Here is a 12,113-nt window from a genome sequence, read left to right on the forward strand (position 1 = left end):
TAAGATCCAGTTCTATCATGACCACTTCCGGAGAGTATTGGAGGAGGGATTTATCATCAAACCCCAGTACCTTGAGGACAGAGGAGTTTCACATGCATTGAGGATTGTCATTTGACAAATGTGCGTTTCATCCCATCAACTGAGGATTGAGGCAGTGAGAGCTGCAGGTACACCTAAAAAGCATAGGATTTGCATGCTATGTACGCTGGGGCGGTTGCGACAGAGGAGCATTTTCTCTATATTTGCCCAGCACATTATGAGATACGGGGGCGCTACCATTGTCTCTACTTGGAGGCGAGTGGCTTTCATCCACTATCACGACTGATCCATTTCCATGACTAGGTCTGTGTTGGTCTCTATCTGATGGAGATGCGACAGCACAGGGAGACACTCTTGCGACGGATGAAAGAGTAGCAAGAGGCGGCTAGACCACATGACATGGAGGCTGATCGGACATAGCAATGCATCACAGACTTCTATACATGTGATTCAGCTCCAGGACACAATGGAGTAGAGGAGGAGGAGCTAGCTAAGGTGAGGGTAGCTTGAATCAATAGAGAGAGCCGACACGGTGCCACTGAGAGAGGGACGTAGAGATCACATATGAGAAAGAGAGCATCCAGAGCACATTCTATAGAGGTTCGACCTATCACAACTTTCCTCAAGGGGGACCGACATAGATGGGGGGTCACCTTGGACATAGCCTAGAGAGTTCAGAGATTGAAGAGACCATGCCTCTCACCACAATGTGAGATGGCTCGATAGACACAGATACGAGATACTTTTACAGCTCACCAGAGAGCCATCACTGTGCCGAGCTTTAGTTTCGGAGTCCCAGCTCCGAGATTGACTTGTTTCAGCTTGTGCTTGACTCGTTATGGTTATGGCTATGATTATGATTTTGCTAGCATAGATTAGTACTCAGCAAGGACCCTAGCACGTCCTTTGTTCCAGCCCACTGAGGCTTGTATGAGTCTACTGTTTTTGTGCACTTTGTCCCAAAGGCCTGCGAGGCCTCCTACAGACGTTAATATAGCTCTCTCTCTCTCTCTCTCTCTCTCTCTCTCTCTCTCTCTCTCTCTCTCTCTCTCTCTCTCTCTCTCTCTCCCTCCCTCCCTCTCCCTCTCTCTCTTTCTCTCTAGGAGATTGGGATAGTTTTAAGCTCTAATTTACCCCTTACGAGATGTCAACCTTGACATAATTATCAAAATGTATCTCATATTTTCCTATAGCAATGTCAACATAACCATTTATATAAGCACTGACAAAAGACATACCATTATATTGACACTTCATAGCAATGTTTACATTAATGCTAATATCTATGCTTTTTCTCTTTTATAAAAATGTCTCTTTGTAGTTTTTGCCAAAATAACCATCACAAATGAGGCAAATGGATGTAGTGTATCTCCCAAAAAAAGGTTTATAGTAGTAGCTATGGGTGAACAACAATCGAGGTAGTTTTAGCATACAACACGATAGCACTATCTTCAAATATTTAAGGGAGAAAGGAATGGACAAGATTATCAACTCTGACACCATATTATGAGAGCAAATTCAAGTGGGAGACAACGAGAAAGAGGAAGGAATAGGAGGGAAAGGAAGGAGAAGCCACCGCAAGAAGTAGAGGATACAATATAAGCACTCTCTTTATTTAAAAAAAAGATTACAAGGCTTATATGTGAAACCCTGCTTAAAATTATGTTATACCATTTACAAACGATCTTACAAGTTAGGAATATGCCTTTACCACTCTATTGTAACACATTCCCCTTGTGCACATAATTGCACTTTGCATTCTTAACATGGAAATTGTAATGTAAAAATAGTGGATAAGTCAGACTTCATGCAGTAGGCTTTGAGGAGCTTGTCCTTTAAAGGAAAAATAGAAGGTACTATGAGGTGTCATTTTGATGATAACATGAAAGAAGCCCAAGTCCTAACTCTATTGTGAAAAGCCAAAGATAAAAAACCTAAACTCGTCTACCTCTCTAGGGCATTGAACCTCTCTTATTACAAAATTTCCAATCCATTACAACCATGGCCTTGTGCCATGCTAGCATAGATTAACTTTGTCATACCTCCCCCTTAGTTTGATTGGCATGCTTGAACATTTGTCCGATAGGCATGGAGCACGGAGGGTAGGATTTGGTCCCAATTGTTTTGAGATGGGTTAACATGCACTTCGATCATCTGGTTCATTGTTTTATTTATTATTTCTATCAAGTCGATGGTTTGGTGGTGTTGTGGACTACAAAAGAAAGGTTCATGCCCAAACACTTGGCTAGAATTGCCATAACTTAGGACTTGAAATTTGTTCTCCGACAAAATTAAAGTTGGACAAGAATGCCTAGAAATTAAAATTTCCAACAAGAATTTTGCCACATTAGTTGATATGTCAGCAAACGGCGGCTGCTTCACACCATTTCATTAAATATCCAATGAGGAGAAACTATTTGTTTCCCTGCCAAGGACTTTAGGAAAGGCCCTATAGTATCCCAATACACGAGCTCAAATGGGTGGTTTACCTTTATGCTCTTAAGGAAGCCAGGGGGTTTTAAGGTAAGGGACTTCATGGCTTGGCATGTCAAGCAAGCTTGGAGGTGATTAGCAAATATCTCTTAAATTTTATACACTCCTAGATGACCAAACAACGGGGGTGCATGGAAATAATTTGTGAAATGAGACCTCAATGCAAAGGTACATATAGGCGTGATTCTGATGAAATTTAGTAGGTTGTTCTTGAGTTGGTACATGGTCTAGTTTGGTCTGGGTGAGGGCTTAATTGGCGGATATGAGCTACTATCTACATTACTATAGGGTCTTGCTGTTGCAAGTTAGGAAAAATGGACATGTTGATGTGTTGAACCATATAATCTATGTGGAAAAGTGGGGCATGTGATATTGATGGTGGTGAAAGTGTCAGGTTTAGATCGATTGAATGTTGTTGAACATTTCGGACTACTGGACTTTGTGGCAGACCATCAACCCAACCATTATCTTTGCTTGGTGTGTATTGCAAGTCAAAAGTGTAGTCTTGTAGATCCAAAATGCATTGCAGTAATCGGCCAAGGGATACTTCTTCTTTAGCAAAAAGGGATTAAAGGTTGATGATCTGTTTCTACCACCACATTTGTGCCATGAAGATATGGGTGCAACTTGGAGAATGCCCACACTACAGCCAAAAGCTCCATCTTGGTGGTTGAATAATTTCTTTCAAGTGATTTGAGGGTACAACTGGTGAATGATATAGGTTGTACCGGTTTGAAGTAATGCCTTTTGGTACAACCTATATAATTCACCATGTGGATCTAATGGAATCTGCCAATACCCAAAGGCCAAATCTAGTGAGGTAACAAATTTTGAGGACCCCAACTGATCGAGCAAGTCATCCAAATGTGGTAATGGGTAAAAATGTGGTAACAAGTAAACATTATGTACCATCATCACTACATTTCAAGGCAAAAAATCGATAGAAAAGTATAGATCGCCATTAGCCTTCTTGGTAACATGAGGTTCAGCAACCCATGGACTAGATGAAGGTTGAATCACCCTTTTTCACAACATCTCAGTAACTGCATTGTGATACACTTTTTTTGCTTTGGTGAACGCTTGCAAATTGCCATTTTGATTGGATGATTTTCTTTTATTTTTATCTGATGAAAAATAGGAGCAATGGTGCATGCCAAAAATGTTGGATTAGCTGTGACATTAGGGTATTTGCGCAATAGTTGGCATATCACTCATGCTCATACTAGAGGTGACGTTGGCTCTTCACATTGAGAACAAAACACCTCTGAGAAAGATCCCCATTTGACCCATGGGATGTGGACATTTTCTTTGACTGTTGATGAATGTTGTCGAATCAAGGGTGGCCCTATTCTTTTCCAACCAGTCACAACCCAGTGTTAAAGGAAAAAGTTGTTTTTGGACAATGAATATACTGAATGGGCAAACAGATGATTCGCGCATTGGAACTGCATATGCACTAATTTGTTGGAACAATACAATGTTTGATGGTCTTCGAAAAGGACTCAAATGTCCTTGTGTCGATAAGTAGAGAGTGGCAAATGACCCATGAGCTCTAGGCTTATGGAAGACATTGTACTACCTATGCCAATTAGGACCAAAAATTTATGAGTACCGAGGGTTGTTGAAACCACACATACTTTTCACCTATGTGTTGTAGAGGCTCATTGCGGGTTGGGATGGATCTCTTGGGATCTTGCAATGTTTCGCTACATGCCCATATCTATAGAAATGGAAACGATGAGGTCATCCTTTTTCATCTCATTTAGGAAGTTTTCCCTTGTTATCATGAGAAACTGTGCGAGGACTGCTTTGTAGAAAGTCTTGGGTCCGTGATCCCGAATCTAGAGGGATATGTCATGGCGCAACCTAGGCCATAGAACATATAAATCTCATCTGACATCATCAAGTAAGCCTTGAGCAATAATTGGTTTAGTCTGACAAAGAATTGTGCTACTAGCTCATCCACATTTTGTTGGGATCTTGCAACTATTGGAGCGCCATTCGAGTAACATTTGCATGAGCAAAATTTTGCATGAGTTAGTGTCTCCAACTAGACCAATTCTGTTTTATGGACTCATATTGTTGGGCAAACCCATGTATTGAAGAATTCCGAGAAGAATTGAGTATGGACATCATATCCTGACTCGTAGGAGATATTTGGTTCATGAGAGTGATCATGTGCTCATTCTCGAGGTAAGCATGGTGTGGGGTGTCTGGTTCGGCTATATGCTACTCATGTGAAGTGGGGAGCTCCATCAAGACCTGGTGTCTCATCTAGCTCTCTCGGGTGTTGCGACCTCTATTATTACAGAACTGCTAATCGGTTACAACCGTGGTGTTGTGCCAGGCTGGCATGGATTAACCATATTACACTTTATAAAATGTAGAAGGTGACTCAAATTAACATTTATATTTTTTGAAAGTAGGGCCCCAAAGTTTGCAAAATAGCACTATCAATCTAGGCAAGTGGAATAGTCTACTCTCCTCCTGCAAACATCGTTCAAAATAGCACTATAGATTGAGGCAAGTGGAATAGTCTACTCTCCTCCTATAAACATCATTCAAAAAATGAAATCGTTTATCTACTCCCTTATAAATGCTCACGTGCCTCTTTTTTAATAGGTGTGCAAGTAGCGTAACATTTGATGTATAGTAGTATTACATCAGAGATGATTGAATTAATGAGTTATAAGAAAAATTTCACTATATAGTTTGTATTATGTATCCACGTTTATTTGTTTCATAGTTCCCTTCTAAAGGCCATGTTAGAGCTCACTCTTATCTTATAGATCCATGTACCTCATAACAGGCATATGCCATTTTGTCCTTTATGATAATTAATCCTAAACATGTTTGGCTGCTTGTTCAAAAGTGTCAACTTTTGAGTATTGAGCATCCAATATAGTTACGCTTTTTACGGGTATCATATATGCTACAATGAAAGTCTCATGCTCTTCATGGTCAACCATATGAATTATGTCCTCCCTATCAATCTCTTTTCTTTGTGAAAACCTCTCAATTCGTAGTGACTTTTTTGGTTGTAGTCTTTATGGTAGCTTATATGACTTGATCTCGATAAAAACATAATGTGACAACATACTAAGACATACTTTTTTTTTGTCAATTGAATATAGGAGCCATCATGGGATGTTAGCCTATATAAAGCCATCAAAAAAGGAGTGCAAATTTAAAGTTGCAAGCACCTAAAGGAGTGGATGGAAACACACTTGTGAAATGTTCAAAAATATAGGTTTTTTTAATTGATACATGGAAGCAAGGTTTTATTGTTGATTTGTCATTTGCTTCTTGCTTTCACATCTACCTTTTCTTCAATTCCTTTAGCCGCCGTCATGGGATACCTAAAGTTGTAAAGATATAGATATATACCCTTGTTTGTTAGCACAACCTCTTTAGTGCTAGAGTGGAGAATTGGATGCTTCATTGTGAATTTCCACGTGTAACTTTTTAAAAAGGTAACTAAGTTGGGTCACTTTTTGTGGTGATTATTCTACAAAACTTTTACCTTCACGCTAAAACTACCTTTAAATAGCCAACTCACCAAGCAAAAATTGATTGCTTCTTATTTGTATCAAAACCCTTATTCTACGTGGAAGCATCAAATGAAGTGTGAAGACACTAATGAAGTGAGTTTTGTTTTTGTTTTTTGGGCAACCTAATCTAGTAGAAGTGCCAAACGGTGGCTCATACGAGGGGTGACCAAGACGAGGATGTGAGCTACCCTTGGGGCTTGAACTCGGAACGGGGCCAAAAGCACCGAGAGAGTGTTGGCACGTGGTGTAGAATTGTCTTGGGTAATGAAGTGAGAAATTGGAGAGGCAAATTAGGTGGGCTACCAAAGAGCATGATATCCTTAGAAGAAGGGTGAGGTGGAAGCTCAATTCTCCACAATTGAATTTGCCAAATCACCTCCGCCACCTCTGGAGGTTATGGCATCTCCTCCATCTTCCCTTCACCTTAAACTTGCAAGGCCTTTCTCTATGCCTCCACTCTTTTTCTCATGGAACCTCCCCCTCTCCCTAGCTTGTCGCTTCTCCTCCTTCCCTCCATCCCCCCTTCTCAGCACTTCTCCTGGTAAATATCATCATAACATGGCTCAGCTCGCTAGACTCCCCTTTGCCACCTGCAGTTGGCCTTTGGGATCCCCAAGATCTCTCTCTACTGACGGTATTCCTACTCTTCCCGCATTTTTTTCATTTGGGTGTTGCGCTTGCTTCAGCAAGCACGTTTAGACGTGTTGAGCTTGCTTATCTATCACTTCTTCTCAGGAGAAGCATCGCAGGAGAGTTACACCCAAACAGAACTTCCAAAGAATTTCGAATTCTCTGCTGAAGAGCGTATATACAACTGGTAATAGAATGCGCTACGTTGCTTTTCTCTGTTGTATTCTTTTTTTTTGGCAAATTTTCAATCTGCTGGAAGTTTAATGGTAATGCGATCCAAATTCTTTTGCAGGTGGGATTCCCAGGGTTTCTTTAAACCCAATTTTAACAAAGAAGGCGAACCCTTTGTTGTCTCAATGCCGCCCCCTAATGTCACAGGAGCTCTGCACATGGGTCATGCCATGTTCGTTACTTTGGAAGTGAGCTCAAATCTTTGATATTCTCTGATGAAAATCGAGACCTACTGTTGTTTTGAACTCTTATCCCAGCAAAGGAGAAGAGCAGTTAGGAACTGATATTGTATATTATCTGTGAATTCACAAGGAAGAGATAGAAGTATCTCATGGGTTTTTGAGGCCATGCAGTCGATGAGTTTTGTTATTTTCGTAGGGAAGTAAGTACAGGAGCATGAAACTGGAGTTGCATTCAATCCATGAAACCACTATTATTGTTGTAAAGCACGGAGACTTGAAACAACCATCGATATCTTTCCGTTCTCATCCTAGCAGAGGAAGAGGATTTGGATCTTGTACATTATCCACCATGAAAGCAGAGGGGAGAGGAGAAAGTATCTTATGGTCTATTAGGCCATGCCATTCAATCATTTTGCTATTGTCGTAGCAACGTTAGTAAAGCAGCAGGCCATTGAGTTCTGCATCTAATCCATGAAATAAAAAAGCACGAGTTTATCATGGGGAAAACAAGCCAGGAAGGATCTGTAAAAATTTATGGCATCTGAGCGACCAAATTGTCAGTCCTGAAAGCTCCCAATCTGGAAAAGAAAAGGAAATTATAACACAAAAATGACGTTGCTTACCAGTTTCTTTGGCACCATTTAAAGTCAGCTATTTTATGGATTTGGCTCTGGTATAGGAAACATATTTGTTATCAATATATTAATCTCTTTTTCAGAGATTTATCGAGGTTGGTATTTGGCAAGGAAACCTGGTAGCTCTATTTATCATTAAGTGAAGAGTATTGCTTCTATCATGAGAATGCATTTGTATGTTTTACTTGCAGGACATAATGATACGCTATTGGCGAATGAGAGGGAGGCCAACACTGTGGGTCCCAGGCACAGATCATGCAGGTATTGCTACACAGGTACATGCCTATATCATTTGCGATAGTTTACTATATCCTCCCTCCCAGAAAGTTATACGAGGACTTTATGTGGCATTGGAGTTCTGTTCCCAAAGTTTGTGTGTGTCGGTTGGCTAGGATATTGTTTTTCATCTAATGCTTATATGCATGGGTCAAGGTGCAAGTATCCATCTATTTTGGATGGAAACATTGTGCCAAGGTATATGTTTCTGTTGCCAGGTGGACGATCAAACATGGTGCAAGTTGCATGATTGAGCTGTGTTGGGTATAACATTCTCAATGCTTTCAGTTTTGAGGCTCAGTTTATTTTTTGGCTACCATGCCCAGCAGTCACGTATGAGCCAGAACTGTTCTTAGGATCCTGAAAAATAGGCCAATAAGCACAAGTGGAGGCACAATGCTTTCAAGCACACTTTCAGGATCCCTCGACGAAAGGGTGGCTGTTTGGTACGTTGGTAAGACCGACGGCCAGGTATGCAACTCCTTTTTTGGGGGATTGATCTCTCGCCAGTTGAGTGTGTGAAGAACTAGAATGCAAATGTGTGCAATGCATGCAGAATTTGAATGCCAATTGGCCCTCAAATGAGAAAGACCACCCTGGTGAGTCGTGAGAGTACTTGTTTCTAGTTCGACCTACATGCAAGGTGGGAGAGAGAGGGCGGATGAATGCAATGTGGTAGAGAGAATGCTACGTGAGATTCACAATGTAGGGTGATACCCTTTTATTAATGTCCCTTGAGATCACTCAAGTTCCGTCTTCCCATTTACACTTATCCTTATCCTATGACCCCCATGCACCTACCATGTAATGCACTCTAATGCACCCTTTCCTTTCCTATTGCCACTAGGACCTAGACATGTGTGTGCACATCTTTATTACTAATCATTGGCCAATGTTACATAGTTTAGCGGCACTTTTTGCACTGCTTGATCGATCATAAATACAACATATAACCGCACCATCAAATCGGCACCTAACAATAATAAGGTTTTAATGACTATTAATAACTAAATAATCATTTCTCTTGTCATGACACTTCCTCCTACTTGAATGAGTAGAAGTCCTCTTCTGGATTATTGCTTGTCTCTTCCTCTTACGTGCACTTTCTCTTGTTACTTTTGCAATTGCATCGCCTCTTTATAATCTGCGAGTATCTGTGGAAAATTTGTAAAGAACTTTTCTTCCATCCATTGCGCATCACTAGCTGGCTGGTTTTTAAACTTCAGTAAATACATATATCTCTTCTTTCCACGAGTACTCTTCTCTTTATGGTACACAACCTGTTCTAGAGTAAGAACTTCAGTCCCATCTTCAACTTCAGGTCCTTCTTGATGCTGAATATCCAAAAAGGCAGAAGTATCGCCATGGTATCTCTTCAAATTGCTCACATGAAAGATATTCCTCATACGCCAGTGGGCTGGTAATTTCAACTCATACGCTTTGGATCCTTCTTTTGGATATAAAGCTGCTGAAATCTGAAATGGACCATAAAACTTTGGTGCTAACTTGACATGTTTTGTACTTCCTCTCACTGACTTGATTCTTCTGTTATCAATCTTCAGTAAAACCCAGTCATTCTCCTTGTAATAAACTTCTTTTCTTTTCTTATTGGATGCCTTGGATTGTTGATATTGGGCCTTCTTAATATTTCTTTTACCTGCGCAATAACCTGTGACATATCCTCAGCAAACTGGTCAGCAGCAAAAATTCGCCCCCCCAAGTGTGCCCCCCCAAGTGTGTTATTGGTTTGGGTAAACATCGCCCATTCATGATTTCAAATGGGGCTTTCTTGGTGGAATTGTGTATAGTGTTATTATAAGCAAACTCTAACATAAGTAAGAATTCTGGCCACCTTCTAGGTTGGTCATGGACATAAGCTCGAAGCAAAGTAGTATGGTTTGATTGGCATTCTCACTTTGTCCATCTTTTTGTGGATGGAAGGCTGTAGTAAATTTCAGTTTGGTTCCAAGATTCTCTAATAGGGCGGTCAAAAGTTGCTTATGAAATGGCCATCATCATCATATATAATAGATTTTGGTAACCCATGTAACCTAAAAATTTCCCTAATGAATAACCTTGCTGTTTCAGGAGCAGACAACTCCTTTTTACAGGGAATAAAATGAGCCAATTTATTCAGCCTATCTATAACCATGAAAATCTGCTCAACCTGACCAACCTTGGGGAAACTTGTCACAAAATCCATTGTAATGTGTTCCCACCTTTTAAAGGGAATAGGCAAAGGCTGCAAATGGCCAGCAGTCTTACTTGTGTCAGATTTAATGCGCTGACATACGACACATAGTTGAACGAAGGCTGAAACTTCTTTGCGAAGTTTAGGCCAATGGAAGTACCTCTCAATATTATCAATGGTCCCTCTTATTTCTCTATGGATTCGCATGTAACTCACTCATGACTAGATATTGAAATGTTTTGGTTACACATATGGCACGTCCTAACAATAGGTATCCATCCACGATGGAATAGGCCTCTAACTCTCTAACCTTGTTACGCTAAAGCTTCCCATAAATTTCAGTGAAGTCCTCCTCTGAAGGATAAGCTTTAACCATTGCTCCTAGTGTAGTGATTTCTCCTTAATCACATAAATTTGATTAAGTTGGGCCCATCTACTCAAAGCATCAGCTACTAAATTTTACTTTCCTGGCTGATATTCAATATTTGGTTGCTTGAAGGATTGAATATATTCAGCCCATTTGATTTGTCTTGAAGAAACAATGGGTTGAGAAAACAAGTGCTTGATACTTTGATGGCTAGTCTTAATCTTGAAAGCAGAACCATATAGATAATGCTTCCATAACTTCAAAGCATGAATGATTGTCAGTAACTCCGCATATGTGATATATTTCAATTCAGCCCCTTGAAGCTTTCTACTCTCATAAGCAATGGGATGCCCTCCTTGCATCAACATTGCACCAATCGAGGTACCACTCGCATGCGTACATACAACAAAGAACTATTTGTCCATATCCAGAAGTGTTAACACTGGTGCTGTGACCAATGTCCTATTAAGCTCCTCAAAAGCTACTTGGTGAACCTCTCCCCACTCATACAAGGAATGCTTCTTTAACAAATCTGTTAGTGGAGAAGCAAGACGTGCAAAATTCTTAATGCATTTGCGATAATAACTGCACATCCCTAGGAATGTATATTTTTGGGTTTTGGCCATTCAATTATAGCCTTGACCTTTTTAGGGTCAACCCGAATTCCCTCAGCAGACACAATGTGTCCCAAAAACTCTATTTCTGTCTTGAAGAATTGACTCTTCTTGGTATTTAGGAACAATCGATTCTTCCTTAGGAGCTCCATCACCTTAGCAAGGTGATCCTTATGCTCTTCCTCAGTCTGGTTGAAAACTAAAATGTTGTCAAAGAAGAATTTTTCTAAGTAGGGTCGCAAAACCCTTCTCACCAGCCTACTAAAAGTGCCTGGGGCATTAGTTAGGCCAAAAGGCATGACCAAAAACTCATAATGTCCAGTGAGAGTGCGAAAAGCAGTCTTATGTTCATCTCCAGCTTTCATCCGAAGTTGATGATAACCAGATTTGAAATCCAATTTGCTAAAAACTTAAGCACCTTTAAGCATATCGAATAAATCGTCCACTCTTGGAATCGGATACCAGTTCTTAATCATAAGTTTAATCAAAGCACGGTAATCTATACACATACGATATGATCCATCCTTCTTCTTGACCAATAATATAGGTGCTCCAAATGGAGAACTGCTAGGTTGAATCAGGCCTTTTTGCAATAGATTTTCAATTGGTTTTTCTACCTCCTCTATTTCTATCATGTTCATCTTGTATGGGGCTGTACATGGAGGAGAAGCTCCTGGCACTAAGTCTATGGCGTGATCATCTTCTCTCTCCATAGGCAATTCGAATGAGTCATCTCTTGAAAATCGATCCTCATAAGCTCTAAAGAACTCATTTCTCTCTTGATCTTCTTTCGAGATATGAAGATCTCGTGAATCCCGTATACACACAAGATTACAATCTACCCCTCTTTTTACCAATCTTTCACTTGGGTAGGAGTAATCAATGGGATCGTATACATGTCTCG

The 12,113-nt window shown here is 40.3% G+C and overlaps 1 protein-coding gene across 3 annotated transcripts in view; it reads left to right on the top strand.

Moving 5' to 3' along the window:
• The first annotated feature begins 6,425 nt into the window (after window positions 1-6,425).
• EMB2247 (protein EMBRYO DEFECTIVE 2247) overlaps window positions 6,426-12,113 on the top strand; it is a 122,694-nt gene continuing 117,006 nt past the window's right edge. For all 3 annotated transcript variants that reach the window (XR_015542605.1, XR_015542606.1, XM_087389562.1), the window contains exons 1-4: window positions 6,426-6,717; window positions 6,819-6,900; window positions 7,006-7,132; window positions 7,953-8,036. Coding sequence is in view for 1 of the 3 variants with exons in the window: in XM_087389562.1 (XP_087245688.1) it covers window positions 6,480-6,717; window positions 6,819-6,900; window positions 7,006-7,132; window positions 7,953-8,036 (531 nt within the window). In the remaining 2 variants the exon portion in view is untranslated. The remainder of the gene's footprint in view (window positions 6,718-6,818; window positions 6,901-7,005; window positions 7,133-7,952; window positions 8,037-12,113) is intronic.

The sequence above is a fragment of the Dipteris shenzhenensis genome, chromosome 18 (genome assembly GCF_047967505.1).
Source record: "Dipteris shenzhenensis isolate YYH24624 ecotype China chromosome 18, Dip_SZ_1.0, whole genome shotgun sequence".
In the NCBI taxonomy this organism is placed as follows: domain Eukaryota; kingdom Viridiplantae; phylum Streptophyta; class Polypodiopsida; order Gleicheniales; family Dipteridaceae; genus Dipteris; species Dipteris shenzhenensis.